Source organism: Dama dama, chromosome 5 (assembly GCF_033118175.1).
Source record: "Dama dama isolate Ldn47 chromosome 5, ASM3311817v1, whole genome shotgun sequence".
Lineage (NCBI taxonomy): Eukaryota > Metazoa > Chordata > Mammalia > Artiodactyla > Cervidae > Dama > Dama dama.
The window spans coordinates 92,000,328-92,027,269 of record NC_083685.1 but is presented as its reverse complement, the minus strand read 5'-3'; the positions used below and the strand labels follow the sequence as shown (position 1 = coordinate 92,027,269).

Sequence of the window (26,942 nt, the reverse complement as noted above, 5' to 3'; positions counted from 1 at the left end):
TAGGGAATGTCTGGTTCCCAGGCTGATGAGAAGGCTCCTGTCGGAGCTAGAGATGAAGATTTGGGAGTCACTGCTGCAGTACAGGGGCTTACCAGATGGCTCTAGTGGTAAAGAACCTGCCTGACAAAGCAGAAGAGACACGGGTTCAATCCCTGGGTTGGGAAGATCCCTGAAGGAGGGCATGGCAACCCACTCCAGTATTCTTGCCTGGAGAATCCCATGAGCAGAGGAGCCTGGTGGGCTATGGTACAGGGGGTCGCAAAGAGACATGACTAAAGCAACTTAGCACACGCACATGCATGCATCTTGCAGTACAGGCGGTAGTAGAAGTCATGAGAGTGGATGAGCTGCTCAGGCAGAGTGAGGATAAAGGATGAAGCCCCGAGGGGCCCAACAGGAAAGGGTCAGGCAGAGAGGTGTCAACACCGATGACCGACACACTGTAGAGGCTTTGGCAAAACTAGGAGAGAGGAGCTCCACAGAAATGGAAGAAACTTCAAAGCAATGATGCATCAACAGCGGTAAATGCAGCTTGAGCCTTCGAGTGAAATGAGATCTGGACTCAACAACTGGGAAGTTAGGATGAGTGGGTTCACAGTCTGGTGGGAGCTGAAGCAGGGTGAACTGTAGGTTCTGCCTGGTGACACAGACAACTCTGGCTGCCAAAGGGGTCTCTCAGTCTCTGTTGACTGGCTACCCTCCCCATCTTCTGTTTCCTTTTATGTTTCTCTTAGTTGATACAACCAGATATGCTGCAAGTCTGGATCAATACAAGAGTTTGGGATCCATTTTGGTACCATAGAAACTACTGTGAAAGGTTTTCTGGGTTCCTACACGCTGCTATCTCACAGTTAACCTCCAGGTTCTGAGTTTGCAAGCTAGTAAGCACTTTAACTGATTCAGCATAATATAAGTGGCATTCACCGCAATGCTAGTCCCACATGACAACAACTGGCTGGAGGGAGTAGCAGCCTCGGCCTCCCTCGTCCTCCATCTGGCCATAGACATCTCGTACTTAAACTCGGCTATCTTCACTAATTTTTTTTTTTTTTTGGCTGCGCGGCTCGAGGGATTTTTAATTCCCGGATCAGGGCTGGAACCAGGGCCCTCGGAAGTGAAATGCGGAGTCCTAAGCAGTGGATAGCCAGGGGATTTCTTTTTTTTTTTCTTTTTTGTCTTAAACTTCACTCATTTTTTTTGGCCCCTTCTCTCTCCCCTCAAGGGCTCAATTACTGAATAAAACATTTACTCCATACACTCATATCACGTTTTCACGTTAATTTACAAAGCACCTTACCCCATGGGCATCTCACAACACACTGTAGGAATTACCAGGCTGAAAAGGCAGTGGGAGGCGCGCGCACCCCCTGCTGGTGCCCCGGCCCGCTGTGGCCTCCCTGCCCTCCCGCCCGTCAGGAGCGCGAGAGGCGGCGGAGACGCGCGTGCCCGCGCAAGGCTTCCTGGGAAATGTCTGGGGTGTAAGTGTGTCAGAACTACAAATTCCGGTACGCCCCGCGCTGCAGCCGCGGAGAGGGTGCTGTCTGGTGGTTCGAAATCTTTTGTCAGTGTCGTTAGGAATGCCTCATAAGCCTGACTCAGTATTCACAGGAGAACACGACAGCTCTTCCGCCGGGTGTGCACGAACTGACGTGGCTTCCGCGGCTTCCTCGAGCTCGCTCGGTGTGGCGAATCTGCCTTTGCGGCACCGTGGCTGGGCGCGCAAGGCCCGACGGGAAGTTTGTGGAATCTGCTGTGAGGAGAAGAACGCCAGGTTTCCTGGGCCACAGTCATGGCGGCGACCGCCCCCAATGCTGGGGGCTCCGCACCTGAGGCGGCGGCTTCCGCCGAAGCTCCGCTGCAGTACAGCCTTCTTCTGCAGTACTTGGTGGGCGACAAGCGTCAGCCCCGGCTCCTGGAGCCTGGAAGCCTGGGCGGGATCCCGAGTCCAGCCAAGAGTGAGGAGCAGAAGATGATCGAGAGGGCGATGGAAAGCTGCGCCTTCAAAGCTGCTCTGGCCTGTGTGGGAGGTGAGGCGGGGCCGGGGGACCCTTGGGAGGCTGAGCGCTTGGGCGGCAGCGGGGTCCACTGCTCAGAAGACCACGCACCTAGGAGGGGAGGGGGTCCTGGGCCGCGACCTTGACCCACCCCCGCCTGGTTCAGTGAACTTGAGCAGCGCCTCCCTAGACCCCGAGGTTGGCTTTCGCCTCTGGAAATTCGATCAGAGACTCGGTCCTGGGTCGAGACCTGGGGTTTATAAAATGGTTGACTTCATTCATTCATTCATTCATTCATTCGTTCGCTTTAAAGTAATTACTTTTCAGAAAATTATTACTGAGCGGCTATCACGTGCCAGGCAGTGGAAAGACAGAATGAGAGACAAGAGCCTTGTTCTCATGAAGCTAATATTTTAATATACGCAGAAAGAAAAGTGTTCAGAAGAAGGACAGTGCTGCAGACGTGGGGCGCAGAACTTGCAAAGGTTAGGCCTTAAGTGACTTCAGGCTAGAAAAACAGGCCAGTGAGCCCAATGTGACTGGACAGCTGGAACGAGGGGGCAAGAAGTCTGGGCTTGGCATGTTTTTGTTTTTTTTAATCGTTTGAGGATTTGAGAATGTAGGTGTCCCTCCTGTGTGCTAAGAGGCTGACCACATTTGCAGGTGAGTTGAAGTCTCATTGAGAATGAAAGGAAATTAAGAAACGAATATAGTGAGAGTGGAAACGTGAAATTGAGTAGAAAGAAGAAAGATCTTTCTGGTTGGGAGAAGACCACAAGAGGTGAGACTGGAGCCTGTGTCTTGAAGGATTAAGAGAATGAGGGTAAAGAGAAATGGCATTTCAGGTTGGGGTGGAGTGGTGCAGGTTGAGCTTTTTGCATGTAGGCATTAGGGCAGTCATTGATGGGTTTTTAGAGTTACCAAGAGCTTGATGACTCATGGTGGAGTGTGGCAAAGGGAAGGAAAGTCAGTAGACAGACCATATAGGGAATTTGCTAGACTGAAGCTCAGTGAGACATGGACTGGGTCTTTGTTCATCATTGTGCCTGACCCTAGATCTCTTACATGTCTGTTGAAATAATGCTTTGTAGTCTTTGTAGTGCTCCAGGGTGGACGTGATGAGGGCCCTAGGCTAGGATGATAATTGTGGACCTAGCCTCACAGGAGGAAGCAAAGAAACAGCCATAAGTGCACCTGAAGTTTGGCGCGGGAATGACTGGAGAACAGGAACCGTAAGCAGGGAGGTCTGGAGGGGAGGTGCCCATGATTTCGTTGAACCTTGAGGTGGCGAAAGGACATCCATGTGGAAATGTCCAGCAGGCTCAGGAAGGTCAGTTGTGGACCACAGCGTGGCATTTGCCATTTGGGAACTTTGTGACCTTAGGGAAGTTAGTTTACCTCTCTGAGCTTCAGTTTCTTCGACTACAGAAAGGAAAGGAAAGGAAAATAGTATCTACCTCACAGGATTACTACAAGGAATAAGTAAGGCTGGGACAATAAAGCGTAATTGGTATATGGTATTTACCAAATGACTTTTATGAATGTCACCATTGTCAAGGGAGTGATTTGCAAAGTTGATACCTGAACTTGAGGGTGACTGATTTATGTGTGAGTGTAGAGAGAGAAAGAGGGTTAAAGATGGAATCTTGAAGAATGCTAGAAAATGAAAGGAGGAAGAAATACAAAAAGAGTCAGAGAAGAAGCTGCCTACTAGATCGATCTTGGATTTGTAATGTGGAAACCAGGCCAGTGAAGAGTTTCTGAGGCAAGAAGGGGATGGGGTATCCTCTTCACTGGTGGCCATCCAAAAGGTGCAATTTGAGTATGACCCTATTACAGTAATCTGAAAAATGTGCCAACGAAATCTTCATCTCTGTTCATTTTTAGGATTTGTCTTGGGAGGTGCCTTTGGGGTGTTCACTGCTGGCATTGATACCAACGTGGGCTTTGACCCTAAGGATCCTTACCGTACACCGACGGCCAGAGAAGTTCTTAAAGACATGGGCCAGAGAGGAATGTCCTATGCCAAAAATTTTGCCATTGTGGGCGCCATGTTTTCTTGCACTGAATGTTTAGTAGAATCTGTAAGTGTCCCTGCCTTCTGAGAAAGCCTTGCCTGTTTCCATCCTGTGAGTTCTCAAGAGAAATAGTCAATGCTACTAGAAAGCAGGTCAGAAGTGTCCAGTACTTGCTAGATTCAGTTTCCATTAAATAGTCCCTAATGTAAACTTCTTGTGAATTTATGATTTGGGCTTGCCTTATTTTTTATTTTTTTTTTTACAGGCCAGAAGTTGGTTAATTATTTTTTTATTATTGCTTTTGGCTGCACCTCACGGCTTGTAGGATCTTAGTTCCCCAACCAGGGGTGGAACCCGGGCCCCTTGCAGTGGAAGCAAGCATGGAGTCCTAATGATTGGATCACCAGAGAATTCCTGGTTACTAATTTTAAACAAGAGACTTGTTGGGGAACCTGAGAAGAGGTTCTGATTACTTCTCAAATGTGACCCTTGGCTCAGTTCTTTGGTACCATGTGCAGGAAGCATTTGTGAACACATTCAAATTTTAGGAATTATACTTTTGAAAGAAAACAAGATAGATTTCCTTTGGGGAGGGACTAAATTAGCCAGCTAGAAACCCTGTCTTTTTTTCCTTAGTTTTCTTGTTTGGCTTATTTCTTTGGCTCTGAACTGCTCTTCTCCACCCACAGTACCGGGGAAAATCAGATTGGAAGAACAGTGTCATTAGTGGCTGCATCACTGGAGGAGCCATTGGTTTCAGAGGTTAGTAAACAATTCTCACATGCTTTTCTTTGTGGCCTTGGACAACATGCTGAAGTTGACATTTCTAAACACATGAGTGTTCCAAGGACAGCTCAAGGCATATGTGGAACTTGATATTCTCCTCTCCTGACAAGTAAATCACATTTTCTGTGTTAACTCAATTTTGGAAACTTCTAGTATCTAGATCAGGGTTTCTGATCCTTGGCATTGTTGACGTTTTGGACCAGAGGAGTGTTTGCTGGGCGGAGGGGAGTGCTGTTCCTGGCCTCTCCCCACTCGTGCCAGTAGCACCCCTAGTGGTGACAAGTAGAAGTGTTTCCAGTGTCCCCTGGGGGACAAATAGCCCCAGGTCAAACCCACGGAGAACTATCTCTATCTTAGAATAAAGAATGGTCCCCATATTGAACAAATGGGAAGAACTTCATAATAAGTAATCTCTGGACTGTGTTGCTATGCAGGATAGTACAGAAGCATAGCTGGACCCCATTCAGCTGTGGGCAGCCCATTTGCCCAAACAGCAAGCTCTGCTTAACTTTCAGCTCCATGCATTTCAAACAGACATCTTTCTTCATACTGTACAGTCATTCTAATTCTATGTATAAGTTCTCACAGTAATGTTTTTGCAGTTTAGGGTTCTTAGATTTCCACTCCTGAAAGCCAAATATAGGTATCCTAGAAATATTGGATTATCCACTGTAAGCAACCAAGAAGAAAACTGGTTCCCTGCCACTTCTCCCTGTTGGTGTATCTATTAAGAGTGTGGGGTGGGGCCTCAGTGACTTAACTTCCCTAACAGTGTCTATTACTGGGCCACTCTCCATCTGCTGTGCCCAGACTTACCCAAAGCAAAAAGGCTGTTTTCTCATTTTCTGAGAGACAGGATGATTTGCTGTCATTAAAACCTGACTCTCCTCCTCACACAGCCATTTGTGATTTATGGAGTAACTTCTCCTCTGGTCTTCCCATCTCTCAGCTTTGTCAGGGCCTTGGAGGGGCTCAGCTCCCTCTGGGATTGCTTTGATCACCTTCCCAGGAATTTATTCCATAAACAAATCAGAGTAACAGGCCATATGCTTTCACTTGATTCCAAGGGCTGGTTCTGTTAACCAGTTTCCTGCCTGTGAGGAGCTATTTTCATGAGACTAGAAATAGCAGTTCTTCGGAATGAGAAAAGTTAAACGAACTTAGTTAGATAAAAGCACACTGGATCAGCTCGTGTGCACAGCCTCACTGGTCTTCCAGCTCTCTGCTACGTTGAATGATTGAGAACATGTTCGCCAGCTTCTTTACGTCTCTAAGTACCCGAACTTTTCCTGAGTGCGGCTTGACTCAGCGTCTTTCACCACAGGTAATGTCATTTGTGTTTGCTTTACAGCTGGCTTGAAGGCTGGGGTCATCGGCTGTGGAGGTTTTGCTGCTTTCTCTGCTGCGATTGACTATTACCTACGGTGAGAACACTAGTGTCCGGCAAGGACAATGGCAGCCCAGGATCAAGGCTGCTCTGTGTAGGGCGGTTTCTGCACCACTCCAGGGCACTTGCTTCAGAGACTGAAGACATTTGTTTTCTCTCACATAGTTGTGTCGTGAGGGAGCCGCCTGGCTGCAATCGGCCACCTCTGAGCAGCCACGCTCTCTGCACCTGGACTCGAGCCAGGCTGTGCGGGGTGGAGTGCCATGCCAGACTGTCTGTTTTGGGCAGTCAAGGAGTCAGTGTGTTGACCTGTAGGAACTGAGTTCCACAAAGGTTCTGTCCACAGCCTCTGGTGCTGTGGGGATGGAGGGGACTTTACACACACCTGGAAGCTTCTACCTTGTACGTCAACGTGCTCATCCATCTCATACCTCAGGGCAGGGCAGAGCGGAATCATGCCGTCCGACCAGTTCTGTCATTTTGTTTAGTGTTCTGCTCACTTTGTTTAATGTTCTGCTATCCTTGTTTTATATATATATGTATGTATGTATGTATGTATGTATGTATGTATATGTATTTATATTACAGTTTAAAAGTTTGGCTTATTTTTATTTTCAAATTCCACAATTCCCCAAAATAGTACCAGGTGGCCCAAAGATTGAACATCCAAAGGGAAAGCATGAGCCAGCTCCTGAGAAGTCTGGGAATGCTCAACTCCCAGGGTCTGCAGAGCAGCATTATCCTCACTGAAACTGCTGCAGTGGCCCAGAAACCTGGCCTAACCGTGTCCTAGGATGCAGTGACATTCCATGCATAACCCTGCTGGCCTCTTCTGAGAAACCGTCGGGCTGGCTGGTGGGAATGCCTGCCGTCTGAACCACACATGGGTGTTCTGCTGTGACCATCGGCCCAGGCCTGCCTCAAGGACACAGAGTGTGAGGGTTGTGTTGCTGTGGTCCTCCTGATGACCAGGTCCCAGCAGCCACTGGTTACAACCAGACCGTGTTCAGGAGCTGCTCACCACCACCCTGTTCCTCTGATGTCAGGGGTTTGTTCCTTACTTAAACATTAGTGTTTTTGACTTGACCTGGTAGCCTTTCTCTGACAGCAGCAGCTCAGCCTAATTGTGTGCTATACACATAAAAAAACCCTTTTACAATCGGGATCTGCTGCAGATGCTGTGTTACTCTGGTGCCTTGGTGGTGGGATGAAGATGAACTTAGGACAAGCAGGTAGCATGGTGGGGGCCTGTAATTCCAGCCACCGGTAGTGTCTCCTTTATTCCACTAGAGAGTCATTCCTTTGCCTTTTTTGGCTGTCTCCCCCACTGTGGGCCGTCTTCTAAAGCTTGCTCACCCTTAACCAGAATTCAGACTCAGCTGAACCATCCAGACATCGTGTGTGTGTGTACATGAGTGATGATGTCAAGTCCAGCTGGTGTGTGTATGTGTATACATGAGTGACGATGTCAAGCCCAGTTGGCCTTGTCTGCTGTTGCCTTTGGAATGACCATGGGCTAGTGCACAAGGCTCATGGGGGGCGGGGGGGAGTTCTATAGAATGCCTGTACCAGTCTCAGTCAAGAGGCGTCACTGCTGGTAGGCTGCCTGGAGAATCATCACAGGTCTGAGAACAGATGTTGGAGTGGGTCCTCCACTGTCCCTCAACAAGTCACCTGTAAGCAGAGCAAGCGCAGACACTCTTACCTGCCACCTGTCAACAGTGCCAGAAGCCTGGCATCTACCATCCAGTCTAGTGCATGGGGTCAAACGACTGAGTACAAGCACTGCTCCCCTCATGACTGCCTTGGGAATGATGAGTCCTGGGCTGTCAGTAGCCATCAGTTCAATAAGCCAAGCATTGTCCACACTGACTATTCAGTCAGGAGAGGAGATGAATAGTTTCCTGTTTTAGATGGCTAAGGAGGCAGTATGAGCTCATAAACCAAACACCAATTTTCAGAGACATCTGTTCCCGATCTCCAGAATAAACACAGTGTCCAATGGCCGGGGCTGGTGGGAGCCGACATTAACCCCGCTAGCTCTCCTGAGGGAGGCTGGGCCCTCTAGGGGATCCAGCATCTTCAACACAGAGATTAGGCCAGCAGGCTGCCCCAAAGACCTGCAACTTCCAAGGAAATTGTAGAGAGGTGTTTGCATAAAATAAACCTCCACTTGAATAGATAACTTCCTGCCATCTCTGAGGCATATCCATGGCCAGGTCTCTGGTGGGGCACTTGTATTTCATGAAAAGAACTGGCTGGTGACAGCTGTGGGCATTTGTGAAAGAACAAGGAGAGAGCGTGGGCTCACCTCCCAAACTGCCATGGTCCCCACAGGCCGAAGGGGTGCACAAGGGGGAGTTCACTAGTAAGAAGATTCTTGGAAACTCACATCTGGATGCAGCTGGAAGAGTTAAATATCTAGATTGGTGGTCTTCCCTGGACTCCTGAGAACACAAACGTCCACACCACAGGGCTGAGTTGTGCAAATGTCAGGGCTTTGCAGGTTTTTTTTTTTTATTAACATTTTCCTCTCACGTGGCTTACATCAATTTATAATAATCTACATAAGTTGAAACAGAACATAGACCAAAGAAAAATATATCCTTACCAACTTATGAAAGTCAAATATTAATGAAGGGTCCCATCATACCTGTAACAGCACAACACCGGCAGCCCGCAGCCATTGCCAGCAAGGACAGGTGTGTGCATTCTTGTAGCCTGTCTGTGGGCTCCTGTTGGCACAGCCTGCCCTGCTGGGCACAGTGGCTGGGGTTCTGCACAGTCCCTGTCTCTCAGGAGAACCCACAGGCTGTTCCCTCAGCGCAGCTTAGTCCAGGTCTGGTACCCACCCCTCCCGATTCTGGGGGTCGAGTTGATAAATATTCTGAGCCTTTTCCATTTCTCAGCCCTTCCAGCCTTCCTCCCATTCTCATTACCTAAGAGGTTGGGGGCTGCAGTAGCTACCTGATGCTGAGAGGCACACGTCCCTAGTTTGGGGAAGGCGGGAGGCACCCATTAGGGGCTGTAAATAGCTCTAGGTGGGGCTCCAATTCATTCCAGTTAGTGGCCGTGGAAGCAAGAACCTTCCAGGCCACCTGCCGGCTCCCAAGTGTCGAGCAGGTTCCAGGGATGGTCAGATGGGGGATGTTTGGACTCCAGCATTCTTTCTCCGCCTGTGGCCCAAGCCCCTTATCTTAGGGAGTGGGGCTCCTCAGCTGCTTAGCAGGCAGCCAGGGCGTCAGTTCCTCTCTCCTCTGGGGCATCTATCCTCCGATGTGCACAGAATGTGTACTGTTCTGCTCACGCCCAGGCCACAGGTATAAACCAGACAAGAAGGGGCCCTTCAACTCACTGAGCTGGTGCTAAGTCCTCAGGGGCCCCAGATCCTTCTTTAAAACCGCCCTGAGCTCAAGCTAGGGGGAGCTCTTCTCTCCAATCCCCAGGGCTTGGAATCTAGTCTCTTGACACAGAGGAGAGCCGGGAAGCTCCAGTCCCTGCCGCCAGGAGTGTCTGAACTGCTGGAGGCCAGCAGTGCTGCTCAGGAGAGAAGAAATTGCACTTTGGGGGCACTTCTCACTCCTTCCCAGTACTGAGCAGCGGCCCTCAACGCAGGGATCAGACCCTGCGGATGAGTCAAGCATCCACCACCAGGGTCCCCTGCAAAACCTAGTCCCGAGAGAGGCAGGTACCTGGCACAATCCCAACTCCTGGAGTTCCCCCGAGTTCACCCACAAGGCTGCGTTCAGAAGCTGGGGGTGGGAGGCAGCACCGTGACGGCTGGCTACTGCTGGACCACGCCTGACTTCCCCAGGCCTTGGGGTGCACGTGGCCGTGGGGGCTGCCCCATGGCAGTGCTTGGCTGTGGAGAAAGTGTGTAACGTCTAAGGCAAATGTACCACGAGGTACGGGAGGCACCAGGAAGGACTAGCCCTCTCGGACGGAGCCTGCCTGTTTTGAGACACCTGCTTCAGCCCTCGTGGTTGCCCTCCCAGAAGCCTGGCTCCACCAGCAAAGCCACCACAACTCCTTGCTCCCAGCCCAGGATGCCCAGCGCTCCCTGGCGTTCCTCTCAACAGCCCACTTGCTCTGTCTCCTTGGCAACCTGACCCTCCCACCTCCCCCAATTCTTTCCTGACCCTCTGGCTGCCTTGATAGCAGGTCTCTGGTGAGTCTCTACACTCAAAAGAAAATAGAACAGCAGGAGAAAAGAAACTGAAAAGCAGTAGAAGAAACAGTCAAAGGTGCCTCACTGGGACTGGAGACGAACAGATAAACCCCAGAAATGGAGGTTCTCAGGTGGAAAATCCCAGCAATCTGCTCTCCAGCCTGTGCAGAGCCGAGGATCAGTGCGAGTCTGTCTCCTTGTCCACATTTGCACAGGCAGCAAGGCGGACAGGCGTGCCTCCACAGGTGAGGGGGGCAAGGAGAGGGTAGGGGGCGGCAGCATCAGACCGGCCAGCCCCCGCCACCGCTGCCCAGGGCCTCCTCAGAACTTTCGAGGTGATGGATCAAAAACCAAAGCTGCAAATGCATGCAGGCAGGCTGGGGGAGGCAGGGAGGACAGGGTGGAGGAAGACCGAGGGGAGGCCGCCAGGAGACTGCGATCTGGGAGCAGGGCCAAGAGAGGCGAAGCTGGCAGCAGTTACAGAGCGCAGAATAAAAGCCCTTGGACCGGACTCAGGAGGAAAGAAAGTGTCGGAGGAAATGAAAGAACAAAGCAGGCTGCCTGTGTGCCCACACCAGGTCGGTCACTACCTTTTCTGCATGACAAATAGACGTAAAACAATTCCCGAACAGCACGGAGCATTAGACACGACTAGAGGAACGCAGGGCAGAGCCGGGGTGCGTGGCGGGGCCGGGGCCGGGGCCGGGTCAGCTGGCTTTGTACAAGGTGGCACAAAAGATACACGTCTTCCAGTTCTTGGAAATCTCTGTCCCTTGGAGTGTGGAGCGCTGGGTTTGGGAGTTCTCTACTGCAGTCCTTCAAGTCTGGGTTGGGTCCCCGGCTGGAGAGGCTGGCTCGGGGCCGCCCCCAGCCGACAGCCGCTCCCACCTCAGGCTACACATCGGTGGAGAAGTACAGTGTGTTCCGCTTCAGTTCTGCGAAGGAGATGGGAGGGTGCTGCAGGTAGTAGAGGAGGACCTGGACCTGTGGGGAGACAGGGGAGACTGAGGCTGGGGTCCTCACCCCGGAGGGCCTCCTCCGACCAGTTGACACGCTCTCTGGACTGGGCTCCTGTGGCTCCCCACTTCCCCTCCGGCTGGCTCCAGCCACTCCCCCATCCCTGGAAGCCCAGGTGTGGCTGCCCGTTTGCAGCAGCAGGGGGTGCTGCAGGGCAGAGGGTGGGGCGCCCGGGGCCACTTCCCCAACTTCAGTCCTGCTCCAGACCAGACCCTGCCCTGGGTCTCACCGGGCTCCCAGGGAAGCTTCCTGACCAGCCGCACATGAGGGCAAGGCCCCAGATTTTCCTGACACCCCTGGGTTTGCTTCCCGAGGCCTAGGCAACTCCCAAGACTGCAACCAGTACCTGGGACACCCATCCTCTGGGCTCTTGGTCCAGATGCCTACTTTTCAGCAGGACTGTCCGGAGCCCTGACTCCTTGGTGGCATCCCACAGACCCGTCAGCCCCGCTGCTCAGGATGGGAGGCAGGTGGGAGTCCACCCCTCAAGGAGGGGCTCGTCCGACCCCAGCACCTGCCGCAGGCCTGGGCAGCGTGGGGGTACCTGCGCCATGACGTCGTGGGACCAGATGTCGGCGGCCGACGTGAGGTGTGCTTTGCTCTCCACTTCTGAGGGTCTCAGTAATGTGGGGCCAAACACGGTAGCCAGGTTGTGAAGGGACATTTTGTTGATGGGCTCCTTCTCAGCAACCCTGAAAGGGATGGGAGGGGCGGAAACACAAGTCACGTCTGGCCGCCACGTGGAGCTCCAGACCCTTGGCTAATACCGTTCCTGGGAGGATTCCCCAAAGGGGTCACTAGCCTGCCCTCTCCTGAGGGTAGAGACCGCTCTGTGAGGAGGGGACTCAGCCAAGGGCCCAAGTCCCCAGCTATGTTCCAGAACATTCCACTGACAGATTCCCAGCTCCTGGGCCACCCCCTGAACTGATGGTAAACTGTGAGAGTGAGAAGGACCCACTCCAACTCTCCCTTGCCTCAGAGAGACTATTACAGGTCCAAGAACTTTCCCTGTAATAACTCATGCTTGTCACAAGCAAGCCTTTGGGTAGGTAACAGTTTCATCCCCACTGTAGAGATGAAGAAACCGGAGTACCGAGAGGCCAAATGGCCTGCCCAAGGTGACCCAGCAGGTGGCAGAGCCGGGATCCGAACCCAGCAGGTCTGCCTCCAGAGCCCAGGCTCTTCCCCACCCTGTGCGTTGTCCACGATCAGCCCAGCCATGGAGAGGGGCCCAGAGGAGGAGATCCAGTGGGCGGGGACCCAAGGCCAGAGGCTCTGCCTGCTGTGCGGCAGCAGGAACATCCCTCGTCCCAGATGGAGCCCAGGGCTGTCCTCCCAAGCTTTTCCAGGAGGGTCTGCCTCTTGGGATCCCAGAGCTGCCTCCTTCTGGATCTTCCTCTGCTTCTCTTGCATGATCAGCCAGATGCTCTGTAGCTTATTTCCCCTGAGTGACAGCAGGCACTGCCATCTGGGGCTGGTGTCCAGCAGGTTCGGTACCACCCAACACATCAGAGAGACCCTGCGCCTCCCCCCAGTCCCAGGCAATGTTTTGGGGCTGAGACCCAGCCGCCCCAAGCAGCGCCTCTCACCCCAACTCCCACTGCACTGTCACCCCACCCTCCAGGCAGGAGCCGTGGATGTGCCTGCTGAGTGCCTTGGAAATGAGCAAACACTGCCATGCCAGGAGCTGTGCAGCTGGCCCTGCCCCTCACCACACACACACACACACAACTGGCCCTGCCCCTCACCACACACACACACACACACAGCTGGCCCTGCCCCTCACCACACACACACACACACACACAGCTGGCCCTGCCCCTCACCACACACACACACACACACAACTGGCCCTGCCCCTCACCACACACACACACACACACACACACACACACACACAGCTGGCCCTGCCCCTCACTACACACACACACATACACACAGCTGGCCCTGCCCCTCACCACACACACACACACACACACACACACACACACAGCTGGCCCTGCCCCTCACCACACACACACACACACACACACAGCTGGCCCTGCCCCTCACTACACACACACACACACACACACACAGCTGGCCCTGCCCCTCACTACACACACACACATACACACAGCTGGCCCTGCCCCTCACCACACACACACACACACACACACAGCTGGCCCTGCCCCTCACCACACACACACACACACACACACACAGCTGGCCCTGCCCCTCACTACACACACACACATACACACAGCTGGCCCTGCCCCTCACCACACACACACACACACACACACAGCTGGCCCTGCCCCTCACCACACACACACACACACACACACAGCTGGCCCTGCCCCTCACTACACACACACACACACACACAGCTGGCCCTGCCCCTCACCACACACACACACACAGCTGGCCCTGCCCCTCACCACACACACACACACACACAACTGGCCCTGCCCCTCACCACACACACACACACACACACAGCTGGCCCTGCCCCTCACCACACACACACACACACAACTGGCCCTGCCCCTCACCACACACACACACACACACACACACAGCTGGCCCTGCCCCTCACTACACACACACACATACACACAGCTGGCCCTGCCCCTCACCACACACACACACACACACAGCTGGCCCTGCCCCTCACCACACACACACACACACACAGCTGGCCCTGCCCCTCACCACACACACACACACACACACACAGCTGGCCCTGCCCCTCACCACACACACACACACACACACACAGCTGGCCCTGCCCCTCACCACACACACACACACACACACAGCTGGCCCTGCCCCTCACCACACACACACACACACAACTGGCCCTGCCCCTCACCACACACACACACACACACACACAGCTGGCCCTGCCCCTCACTACACACACACACATACACACAGCTGGCCCTGCCCCTCACCACACACACACACACACACAGCTGGCCCTGCCCCTCACCACACACACACACACACACACAGCTGGCCCTGCCCCTCACCACACACACACACACACAACTGGCCCTGCCCCTCACCACACACACACACACACACACACACACACACAGCTGGCCCTGCCCCTCACTACACACACACACATACACACAGCTGGCCCTGCCCCTCACCACACACACACACACACACAGCTGGCCCTGCCCCTCACCACACACACACACACACACACAGCTGGCCCTGCCCCTCACCACACACACACACACACACAGCTGGCCCTGCCCCTCACCACACACACACACACACACACAGCTGGCCCTGCCCCTCACTACACACACACACACACACACACACAGCTGGCCCTGCCCCTCACTACACACACACACATACACACAGCTGGCCCTGCCCCTCACCACACACACACACACACACAGCTGGCCCTGCCCCTCACCACACACACACACACACACACAGCTGGCCCTGCCCCTCACTACACACACACACACACACACACAGCTGGCCCTGCCCCTCACTACACACACACACACACACACAGCTGGCCCTGCCCCTCACCACACACACACACACACACACACACAGCTGGCCCTGCCCCTCACTACACACACACACACACACACACACAGCTGGCCCTGCCCCTCACTACACACACACAACTGGCCCTGCCCCTCACCACACACACACACACACACACACACACACACAGCTGGCCCTGCCCCTCACTACACACACACACATACACACAGCTGGCCCTGCCCCTCACCACACACACACACACACACACAGCTGGCCCTGCCCCTCACCACACACACACACACACAACTGGCCCTGCCCCTCACCACACACACACACACACACACACACAGCTGGCCCTGCCCCTCACTACACACACACACATACACACAGCTGGCCCTGCCCCTCACCACACACACACACACACACAGCTGGCCCTGCCCCTCACCACACACACACACACACACACAGCTGGCCCTGCCCCTCACCAAACACACACACACACACACACACACACAGCTGGCCCTGCCCCTCACTACACACACACACACACACACAGCTGGCCCTGCCCCTCACCACACACACACACACAGCTGGCCCTGCCCCTCACCACACACACACACACACACACAGTTGGCCCTGCCCCTCACCACACACACACACACACACACAGTTGGCCCTGCCCCTCACCACACACACACACACACACACGCGCGCGCGTGCGCCAGGCGCCCAGATGTGGGAACAGACTGTGCCCGGTTCCCAGGGTGGAAAACCTAATGAATTTTCCTCTCCACTCCTCCTCTGTGTGTCCTCCCCCCAGTGCTCGCCAAACTATTTGGGGATTGGTTGGGACCTTGGTCCCGGCCAAACCAGAGGGAAAATGTCTCATAATGGGAAAAACAGGACAGTGGCCCAGGCATTCCCAGGTCTCTGCTGGCCCTCCAGAGCCTGGCCTGGCCTGGCCGAGCTGCCACTGGGGGCCTGAGGACTCAGAGCCCCTCATCGGGGGTGCCCTGGTCCTGGATGGCAAGTGGATTTAAGGGACGCCTGGGGACGTCTCCTCCCCACTCACACCTGGGACCAGTCCTGGGCTCCAAAGTGAGTGACGAGGTCACAGTCAGGGCTAGCTTCCGTTCCTAACTTAGGTGCAGGTGTTAACTTTAGCAGCTCTTGGTTTGACCAGACTATGGAAGGAGGAGAGCAGAAGGTGGGATGAACCATAGTTTAGGATCTGGGTGATGTGGACTCTAAGGGCAGAGCTACTGGTAAACCCAAGCAAGTCCCCATCGAGCTGGGGACTCAGATTCCCTACCTGTTTGATGAGGTGTGGGTCAAGACCAGTGGGCTTCAGATTTTTTGGACTGTGACCGGTAATAACACACACGTTTTACACGATCATCCAGCACATGCAACAAGAGTAACTGAACAATATGCATGCTTCCCATTTGCAGTACACCCTGGGGCTCGCTCTCTTACTCCGTTTAAAAAATGCTAAGTGGCTGAGTGGCCCACTGACTGGAAACTCTACCTACAGTCCTTGGCTCTAGCCCTGCCTCTCTAAGCATTCTATGGCCAATATTTGAGGTGGCCTCTGGGATCCAAATATTTCTCGAAACAGAAGAATGTGAATGCCAAGAATCCGAAGGGCAAACTCTCACCTGGCTGCGGGGGTCCAGCAGAGACCAGCACCCATGAGGAGGCGCCCAGGATGTGGGTTCCCAGGGCATGTGTCCTGCCCAGCTGGAGCCCACACCCTCCCCCCTCCCCCGGCGGACGGGGCAGGACCCCTGCCCATTACCTTTTCAAGTGTTCCAGCAGGAAGAGGAAGGTGATGAGGTTGGGGTCGGGCAGGGAGCGGAGCAGATGCATCATGCAGTTCTCCTTGGCAGCAGGGTCTGACAGGGCTGTAGGGACACAAGGGGCTGGGGTGGGGCTGGGCTCTGGGCGGGGAGGCCTTGGCCAGCACCCTGGGGTCAGGAGGCTGCGGGACCCTGGAGGGGAAGCCTGGGCTGCAAGGGGTCAGGGGGCAGACCCGGCAGGGATGGGGCTGGTATTTCCCAAGTGTGAGCTATTAACAGGTTTCTGCAGGAGGCCCCACCCATGACCTGGAACCCAGCCAGGAGGTGGGCAGGTGGGGAGCAGACACCCTTCTTCCCTGCACAGTGTAGGCCTTTGGGGATGGAGCCACGCCATCCCTGGTCTGTAAGGATACAAGGATGCCACTGGCGTGAATGTTCTTTTTTTTTTTTTGGCTGCGCCACTTGGCTTGCGGGATCTTGGTTCTCCAACCAGGGATGGAAACCAGGCCCTGGGCAGTGAGGGGCACGGAATCCTAACCACTGGACCACCAGGGAATTAATTCCCTAACTGTTCTCTTTTTTAAGCACTTCTGATGCTGGAGCCTGGCAGCGGCCCGCGTTCCACGGGCTCCTCATTCCACTGACTGGCCCAGGAGAAGGCGAGGCAGAAGGGATGCGCCCAGGCCTGGATCTGGCCCAGGTTGGGGGAAGGCCGCAGTCCTGCCAGGCGGGGCCCTCAGCTTCCTCCCAACCCTGGGCATCGGTCAGAGAAGAGCACGCACTCCTTCTGGAAGGCTCAGTACAAGCCGCGTCAAGTGCACTCCAGGCTCACTTCTCCTTGGTCCTGGACCCCGCACCCTCAGGGCAGATTTCCCTTGTCCTGGGGTTTCTAAACAAGGTCGTCAGTGTCCAAGGAGGAAGCACAGAGGGCAGCCCCGAGGGACAAGAGGAGAGATGGGCAGGGGAAGAGTGGGCCCAGCCTCTGGATCGGGCCCCAGCAGGCCACGTGGGCCCAAGGCACAGGGCAGATGGACACGCCAGGTCGAGGGTGGGCGGGTGGGCACAGACATCTCATGCTATCTGCTGGTCGGGGAGGCCTGGCTCAGCCCAGCCCTTAGACCCCCGCTGCCGCTCACCAATGCCCTCCATGAAGGCGGGGTACAGTCGGTCTGTGAGGAGGGGCTCGGGCAGCTCCCGGAAGTAGAGCTTGAGGGTACCGGCGATGGCGTTGATGTCCATGTCGCTCAGCATCAGCAGGATGTCCTTGTTATCTGTGGGGGGGCGGGAGGGCAGGGGCTGTGCTGGCTGAGCCCCCTCCCTCCCCCATGCAGCCCTCAGCGGGGCAGGGAGCCCCGATCTGTCCCCGCATCCATCCTGAGGCAGCCTGCTCTGGGCATGCACCCCCAACCCACTCTGTCCCTGGTCTGGTCTCCCCGGCAAAGGCGGGATGTAGGTAGTGCCCACAGGTGGTCTGTGACTCAGCTCCGTGGGGGAGAAGGGGAGGGAAGCATAGTTCATCATCCAGAGTCCTGGAGCCACATTCACACGTGTCACATGCCCTCCTTCCAACTGCAGTCTCCCCACTGCTAAGCCCCTCTCTGGAAGGCACTGTGCATTTTTATACCTAAAATCATGTTCTGACAAAGCCTCAGCTTCCAGGTGGCATAGAGGAGCCATGTGCCAGCCTGTCCCCAGCTCCCCCCCACCCCCAGGTTCCCTGAACACGTCTGCTTGGCAGCTGCCTGGGGACACCCACCAGGCCCCCTCTCAGCTCCCATAGGATCAGCATTGCCCAGCCAGTTCAGGGTCCTGCTAGCAATGTCGTTGCTGCAGCCTGAACGGCGAGATGGGGTTAAGAACCAGAAAGGTCAGGCCCTACCACCAAGGGGCTCAGTCAAAGTGAGAGGCAGCAGCGCCCCTCCCAAAGGGTAACCAGAGAAGGCGGGGGTGCAGGAGCCAGCCCGGCTCAAAGCTCTTTAGTTTTCCTGCAGCCCGGGAGGCCAGCAAGAAAGCCAGGAACACAGACTCTGGAGTCAGCAAGATCCGAGTTTAAATCAGGCTCAAAGCTTATGAACTGAGTAATCCTGGGCAAAGTACTTGGCCTCTCTGAGGCTCTGCTTCCTTATCTGTAGCAACGGAGGCAAGACTGGAGGGCAATGGATTACATGAGAAAATGCAGGGCAGGCCCGTGTCACAAGGACCCAGCAATGGTCCACCCCATGCCATGCCGGGCTGGAGCACACAGTCCAAGGCTCCTCTGCCACCGGCCAGTCAGGGCCTTTCCATGGAGAAGCCTCCTGCTTCTGCTACGCTCTCCCACCAGCCCGAGGAGCCTGCTGGAGCGCCCCTCCCCACAGCCGCCCGGCTGGGCCTCCCAGACTCACTGGCATCGAAGACGGCCTTCAGCGCCTGGATGTCTGTGGCCACCCCTGATATCCGGTAGATGCCAACCTCCTCAATGCCCCGCTTCTCCACCTCCTCCACACACTGCCGCACGATGTAGGGCACCTTGGAGCGCTCCCGCCTGGGGTTGGGGTAGGGGATATGAGGGGAGGGAGGGGAAGGGGGCCCCCCAGTGATCCCTACATGTAGCCCCTCCCTCTCTGCAAACCGTGGCCTTGCAGCATTTTGGCCTCTGGGATCAGGAGATGGGGGACAAGGACAGGGCTGAGAAAGAGGCCATGCTACCCCACCCCCCAACACACAGCCCACCCCAGGCCTGGGTGTTGAGGGACCTCAGGGGACAAAGGCCGGAAGTTTTAGGAGATCAAAGACTGAAGTAAGAGCATTCCTCAGAACAGAGGGCTCACATTTAAATGCTATGGGGGACCCAGTGGGTCACCTACAGAGCAGGGTGGGCCAGACCCTGGAGACAAGGGGAGGGGAGGGGGCTGAAGGATGCCTTTTCCTGGGGGGCAGCCACTTCTGGATTCCAGCCGGCCGCTGCCACACCAAGACATAGACATACAGCTGTCACATCTCCCCATTTATTACAGTATGCTGAGGATCTGGGATTTTCACGTGTAATCTCCCAGTGGTTAAGTGCTGGCTCATTTATTTCTAAAGCATTGTGTGAGGCAGGGAACACCCCTCTGCCAGCCACTTTTGCCCATCCAAGTGGCCGCTGTGACTACTGAAGTGGAAGGTGATTGCTGGGGTGACAGACATGAGTGGGGGCCCTGGAGGGTGGGGCTGGCAGGGACCCCAGACGCAGTACCTACTTGGTCACCACGCTGATCTTCACACCAAAGACGCCGCTCTGCTTTTTGGAAGGGGTCCTCTTCAGGCTCATGTCTCGGCTGGTGAATTTCATGGAGAATTCCACTTTGATCTGCTTGGGGGCAAGGCAGGCACAACCCCCCAGGGCGTGAGTGCCCAAGGAGTGCCCCCCAAAACACAGGGGGCACCCCAGGACTGCACCCGGGGGGCTCCCTGAAGCACTCACAGGGTGGGAATGGGAAGGGTGCGAATGGGAAGGGTGCAGGCAGAGGAGAGGGGAGAGGGGCTGGATGAAGGGAGCAGGGGGTGGGTGGGTTGGGGGAGGGACAGCGCCCCAGGGCACCAGCCAGAGGCCAGGCTGCCCACCCACTGCACAGACACTTCCTGTCGCTCCCGGCTCACCCCATTCATCTCAATCACATCCGTGTGCCAGTTCTTGGTTTCTACAGTCTGTGGATCCAGCTGCAGAGAAAGAAAGAAAGAGAAGGTGAGAGAAAGAGGTGACAGCAGAGACCAAACCAGAGCTCCCCCAGCTGCTCAGGCTCAGACGCTGGTCAAAGTTCAGGAAGACGGAGCTGGGGGCTGATGCTCATCTTGACATCAGTCCTTCAGGGGCTCCACGCCCCAGGTCCTTCCTGCCCCGTTAGTGAAGGATGCCCCCCACTCTGGGAAGGAGGTGGGGTGCGCTCTTAAGACACATTCGTCCATCACCTCTCATTCACTCCTGACCCTGCCCTGTGAGAGGTATACTATCACCCCATTTCACGGATGCACAAACTAAGACTCACACTCTATCAGCAACTTGCTCAACTGCCTGAACTGGAGTCAGGTACACTGCGGGCGCAGCCCATGTACCTGGAGGTCGTGAACAGGAGGCGGTGCCACGCAGAAGTCAAGAAGAGCCCTGCGTCTGAATCCCAGCTCAGCCACTTCTGGCCAGGTGACCTTGGGAAGTTTCTAACCTTGCTAAACCTCATTTGTTCAGTCTGTTCATTGCCAGTAAAGACCCTGCCTTGCTGGATTGTTGTGAAGACTCATTGAGATAACAGGTAAGTGGCTGGTCTCCCAGGAAGCAAACACACTGTAGAGGGGGCCCCCAAACTGCACAGGAGCCCCAGGGAGGTGGAGATGGCAGGGGAGGCCCAGAGGTACCCCTCACAGGTGACCAAACAGGACTCGTTCCTCGGGCTCAGGGGCCTTCGAACTGTTTTTCCTTGTGCATCCATAAAGTGACTTGGAAAAACAATGTACACCCTGGCACATTTTTAAGTCAACATCTGAATATTTCCAAATCAAGTTTAAATAGCTGCAAAGAACACAATTTCCAGAATAATGTAAATATTTACATCTTGAAACAAAACTGTTATATCATTCTCTGAAATGTATTCAGTGGAATCCAAATTCCATAGTGATTTGATACCCACCATCAACCATTTAAAAAACACATAAACAAGTTCTTCTTTCCCTTGTAGAAACCTGTAACATTCCTTTTTTCTCCTTGATTTTGTGTTTCTAGACTATTTCACCCAAAGAATTATGCCCTCATTTGTGTTTTTTTTTAAAAGTCTTTTATTCTTCACCCTATTCTATTTTGCTTCAACGAAAACATCTGTGTAAATAGAAATGAAAAATTTCCTGAGACCACAAGGCTCCAAATGTTCAAAACATATTCTGGATTCACTATTACAATGATTAGCAGTATGTAATAAAAAATTTAACCAACATATTAAAAATTTTAATAAACATTCAGCAGCAAAGTACCATTTTGGTGGAACTACATCTCTTAATGAGATTGGGTAGAGCGCTTTGTCTGTTTTAGTTCATGTATGTACACGAATATTGTTTTTTGCTAGGGTGAAATGGGGTTTCAGCATCAATACTTTTATTTTTTTGGTTTGGTTTTTAAAGATGTAAAAGATGAAACATCTGCTCACATAAAGCAGATGGGGCTCAAAATAGTTTTTTGGGGTTTTTTTGGCCTCATTGTACAGCATGTAGGATCCTAGTTCCCAGACCAGGGATTGAGCCCACACCTCCTGCAGTGGAAGCATGGAGTCTTAATTCCTGGACCACCAGGGAAGTCCTTTTTTTCCTTTCGTTTTTGAAAATAGTTTTATTATAGCAATGTTTGCATTTCTTTAACCTCTTTCCTCGGTATTTGCTTTAAATTGCATATCATCAATATTTATTTTAAATGGTCTCTCAGCTGACAATTCTGCCACTTTTGTGGAAACAAAAAACTGGAAACCATGTGATTTGTGAAAGGATCAGAAACCCAGCCTTCTGAGTCTTTTACTTTCTCAACTCCCACATCAACATTTTAAGGGGCCCCCCTGTTGCCAATCAGGGGCCCTGGGAGCCCTGTGCAGGGTTCTCCAGGGGGGCTCGGGCTCCTCTGCAGAGCAAGGGGTGGGGTAAGGCCATTCTCTGGTGAGTCACTTTTTGGGCAGCAGCACTCATGGGAGCTGAGGATCTGCAAGCTTATTCTCTTAGAATGCTCCTGCCCTCCTACCCCTGGAGGACTCCCACCCCCAGGGCCTGTTCTAACAGGCCCCTCACTAGAGTCTGGGTCCGCCCAGCGTGGGCTGGGCCCTGGGGCTTCTAACAGGTATTGAGGTATTGGTAAGTCTTCTCCCCATCTTCTATCATCAGACACCCGCTGGGGACAGGGGGCACCTAAGCCTCCAATAGGGTCTGGGGGCCTGGATCTGAGCCCAGGCCCTGCCTCTAGCTAGCAGTCCCCTGCCTGGAGAAGGGAGGAAATGGAGAACAGGGCAGAGGGAGAGTCGTGTGGAGAGGACCGAGCATCTCCTCAAACATAAAGAGGAAGAGTGCGGGGCTCACCGGATGGCTGCTGCCCCAACCCTCTATTCTGGAAGGTTCGGGGCCAAGTCCTCCCGGGCCCCTGAAACCTCCCTCCCCCTAACCTTTATGTCCCAAGGCCTGTGGCATGGGCTGCCCCTGACAGCTTCTTTATCGCCTCCAGAATGCCAGGTCTTGAACACAGAGCCTCAGGGTGTCCCCAGCCCTGTGCCCCAGCAGTGGCCACCTGGAGTACAGAGATCTCCACTGCCCTCTGTCGGCGGAGGCGGCTGCTGCCCTTAGGGGACACACTCTGGAACGACCACCCCCTTCTCATGTAGGTCTCTCTTGGCATCAGCGTAAACCTCAGGTCAATCCCATGGTCCTGGCCCCTAGGGCCCCTCCCCTGCCCTAGCTCCCCCTGGGTTGGTCCTGAAGCGGCATGTGGACACAGCCCAGGCTGGGAAAGTGCAAGGACTGAGAATCAGGCCGATCTGGGTCCAAATGTCCACCTTCTATTCAACTGTGTGAATCTGGGCAGGTCACTTAACCTCCTGGAACCTCAGTTTCTCCACGGGGCGGGGGGGTGGGGGCGCGGGATCCACACCTGCCTCAGTGTTGCTATGGGAAATAGGAACACTGTCCAGACATGTAAGCATTTCCTGTAAGTCTGGCTCCAGGACAAACCCCTTACCTACAGCATCTCAATCAATCATCATAACGTAGAGGTGTAAGTCCTCCTAGCTGTTTTCATTCGACAGATGGGAACACTGAGGCTTAAAAAGAATCAGGAGTTTGCCCACTGCCACATGTCTAGGAAGTGAGAGCTGGGGTGCAAATTCAAGTCTCCCTAACTCGGCTTGGCTAGACCTGCAAGATCTCATGTACAGCACCCAGCCTGGAGCCCTTGCCTCTGGCAGCAAGGCAGCTGCTGTGATCAGTGTTTATCTGGAAGAGAGACATGAGGCCTCCACCGTCTGGCACCACAGGCTGACCTGGGTGCTGGCAGGTCATCTCCAGTGCGATTCTTTCATTCCTTCCCTCCCCTTCGCTTCTGTTCCAAATGCCAAGTAGCAACCGAACGTGTTCCTGGAAGCATCTGAGACAGGACCTTCGCAAGCCTGATGCAAAGGTTCAGTCCCAGTGCTGTTTCTTCCAGAGAGCCTTCCCAGATTAACTCCAGGCCTCAGGGATGTTCTCTTCCCCTCTGCCGCTCTGCCAGACTAGCACCCTCTCCCCTGCACAGGGGAGGGTTTGCTGTTGTTGTAGCCTGTCCCAGGCCAGGTCTGGGTAAGGTAGCACCGGTCATGTTTTACCGTGAGTCCCATCACCACCCTATTCCGGACTTCCCTTTGAAGGTGTGGCCCTGGCACCCGCGGCAGGGAGGCCAACCCGGCCCCTCGGCGCCCGGACAACGCAGCCCTGTCTCCTGGGAGGCCAGCAGAACTCCAGAAATCAAGTCTATTTCAGGATGTCATTTAAATACAGAGGGAGGGAGGGTGCGGAGTAGAGACGGACATGGCACATTTTCCAGAGAAATGATGCTGTCTGAACTGCTGTGGTTATTTATAACCCCTGGGAAAAGTGGACTTTGCTATTTCCTGATTAGATTAGTGCTGGGGGCGGAGGAGCCAGCCTCCTGGATGTCAGCGGGTAGAACACCTGATGGTTCACCATCCAGTCCCAGCAGATAGGTGCCGTCCCCACACCTAGGGACCAGGTACCAGGGAGACACCAGATTACCTGTGGGAGCAGGACAGGTAGGGCTGCGAAGATCCCCCATCAAAGAGTGCCTCCTTCACCACACAGGTCACAAAAATGTCACAGGCCCACCCTCAAGGAGCATAGGCAGGAGACAGAAGCAGGTCCTAGAACATCCTGGAGACCGTTCGTTACCAATGGCTGGCTGAACACAGCCTCTGGGAGCGGCTCAACTGTGTCCTTTTTGCCTTTGCCTTTACACCTGGTGAGGTCTTGGCTGCATGTTCAGACCTCTTCCAAGGAGAACCTGCTGCCCTCTGGGACTGATGTCCCCGAAAGAACCGCCATCCCCCAAGGGAATCCCGCATCCAAGGCAAGGTGTCCGCAGTCTCCCAGAGAACCTGGCAGGTGGCTGGGAGTCCGCCTTCCCCTCTCTTGGCCTCAGCAGCCTTACTTTCAGGACAGGAAATGGGCTCCCCAGCCTGGCAGGGGGCTCAGAGGAGGCCGCCCTGTGGGCACCCAAACCCCTCTGGGTGGTGGGTGCCACCTTCATTTCAGAAATGCCCTCAGGGGTCCCCTCTGAGAGGTCTAAGCCTTTCCTCCCGCCCGTTTCTCCCCAGCCTGGGACAGGAGACCCCCAAAGTCCTCCCTCTCTCTAGCTAGGGGGCTGTTCACGGCCATCTCCCAGTGCTTGGGAGGCATCAGCGAATTTGGGGGCCCCCGTCCTGCTCCCTCGAGTCAGAGTCCTTCTGACAGTGGGGCACTGTCCCCCCACCATCCCACACTCCCTCCACCACACAGCTCGCTCAACCGTCTCCCGGTGATTTCTGCTGCCACCCCTTCCCCGGCTCCCACCCCGGGCCTCACGTGGCTGCCTTTAATCCACGAGGAGGGGGTGGCGGGCGGTGAGCCGTCAGAGCTGGCAGCTCCAATCCCAGCAGAGGGGGGCGCAGAGCACTGGTGGTTACTTTGGCAGCTTACGTGGGGGGCTTGCAGGTGACAGGGGCCCCCACTCCCCTCCCCACAGCCCCTTGGCGCTGAGCCCCTTCCCTCAGCGTATCACTGTCAGCTCCCCAGCACAAGCCCCACAGGTCCTGAGGAGCCCGCCTCCCTGGGCCTGACCCCCGACCTCCTGGCCCACCCCAGTTCCACCCTTTTTTTCATTGAGCATACTACTCTGCCCTCGGCACCCGGGGCCTGTCCTGGGTGGTGGCGTGGACTTCACTCGAAGCCCAGAGTTGTTTTTAGGGCTCCTGAAAACTAAGCGCAGTGAACCAGCATAGCCGAAGCTGTCACCCTCCCAGGTGAACGGGACGCTGAATAGAAAGCAGAGGTGGGACTTTCCCTGGTGGTCCAGGGGTTAAGAATCCGCCTGCCAATGCAGGGGACACAGGTTCGATCCCTGGTCTGGGAAGATTCCACATATGCCATAGGACAACAAAGGCCACGTGCCACAACTACTGAGCCTGCACACCTAGAGCCGTGCTCCACGGCAAGAGCAGCCGCCACCACGAGACGCTGGTGCCCCGCAATATAGAGTAGCCCCCAATCACCACACCTAAGGCCCACATGCAGCAACAAAAACCCAGTGCAGTCAAAATAAATAACTTATAAAAAACACACACACAGAAGGCAGAGGTGTGTGGTTGTGCTTTGGGGAACAGAGGCTGAGTGCTGGGCCGTGAAGACCAGGCCCTGAGCCAGGTGTCTTGTCCGAGGGGCACACGTTTCCCGGGGCTCCCGGATCACAGGCCACGGTGGCGGTCCTGGCTGGCCTTCCCCTGCCCTTCCCCAAGTGCATCCACATGTTCTGGGCTGGTCCCCGTGGGACACTGAAGCCAGCCTGTCATTGGGGCAGACCACAGGCGTGAGCGGCATGGGCAGGCTGGCAACGGGCGGAACAATGGCGCTGCCAAGAGCCTGCGCCCCCCCCATCCTCACCCCCTGGGAAGGGCACTGGAGGCTTCTGTCAACGTGGCCGTCTGAGAGACACTTGCAGAGAGGCAGGGCGGAGCAGGAGGGGGGGTGTCGGGCTTACACCCTGCCATGTTAGGGGGAGACCAGGGTCAGGCTCAGTAAACTCACCCTATTTTCCCAGAGGCTGGGCCCCCCTCCCATAAGGCCAAGCAAGCTCTGTCCCACCCCCTGACCCCGACCTGCAGGGTGAGCTACAGGATGGCTTGTGGCACCGGCATGAGGCCACTTGGCCTCTGCTCGCCTCCCCTCCCCCCAGAACTGTGAAGTTCCCAGAGGCCCACAGCTCTGAATGAGGCTTTTATTGAAGCCAGGTTAGCCCTGTAGCATCCACGGTGACCCGCGTTCCAGGGCTCAGCCTGCCCTGCCCTGCCATCGAGCCCTCAGGCCGGCACAGTCGCAGACGGAACTCGGAGTGGGCACATCTCTCCCTGAGCCCTGTGCCCTCCCTCTACTGCCCGCCCTGCCTGCAGACTTCACCCCAGAATCAGGCCTGCAACCAACAGCCAGGAAGCTGCCCCACCCAGCTCAGGGCCACCAGCTGGGTCCCTCTTAGGAAAAGGAACTGGTCAGGGC

The 26,942-nt window shown here is 54.9% G+C and overlaps 2 protein-coding genes across 5 annotated transcripts in view; one reads left to right on the top strand and one right to left on the bottom strand.

The window, feature by feature from the left end:
• The first annotated feature begins 1,756 nt into the window (after window positions 1-1,756).
• TIMM22 (translocase of inner mitochondrial membrane 22) lies at window positions 1,757-6,790 on the top strand. Its single transcript, XM_061143012.1, has 4 exons — window positions 1,757-2,027; window positions 3,882-4,078; window positions 4,702-4,774; window positions 6,150-6,790. The coding sequence occupies exons 1-4, from the start codon at window positions 1,790-1,792 to the stop codon at window positions 6,224-6,226; spliced, it is 585 nt and encodes a 194-aa protein (XP_060998995.1). The 5' UTR covers window positions 1,757-1,789; the 3' UTR covers window positions 6,227-6,790.
• Window positions 6,791-8,662: 1,872 nt separating this feature from the next.
• ABR (ABR activator of RhoGEF and GTPase) overlaps window positions 8,663-26,942 on the bottom strand; it is a 192,998-nt gene continuing 174,718 nt past the window's right edge. For all 4 annotated transcript variants that reach the window (XM_061143007.1, XM_061143008.1, XM_061143010.1 and 1 more), the window contains 7 exons: window positions 20,292-20,351; window positions 19,892-20,001; window positions 19,055-19,194; window positions 17,807-17,941; window positions 16,670-16,775; window positions 11,915-12,062; window positions 8,663-11,337 (listed from right to left, as the gene is read on the bottom strand). In XM_061143007.1, the coding sequence (XP_060998990.1) occupies window positions 11,248-11,337; window positions 11,915-12,062; window positions 16,670-16,775; window positions 17,807-17,941; window positions 19,055-19,194; window positions 19,892-20,001; window positions 20,292-20,351 (789 nt within the window). In that variant the 3' untranslated portion in view covers window positions 8,663-11,247. The remainder of the gene's footprint in view (window positions 11,338-11,914; window positions 12,063-16,669; window positions 16,776-17,806; window positions 17,942-19,054; window positions 19,195-19,891; window positions 20,002-20,291; window positions 20,352-26,942) is intronic.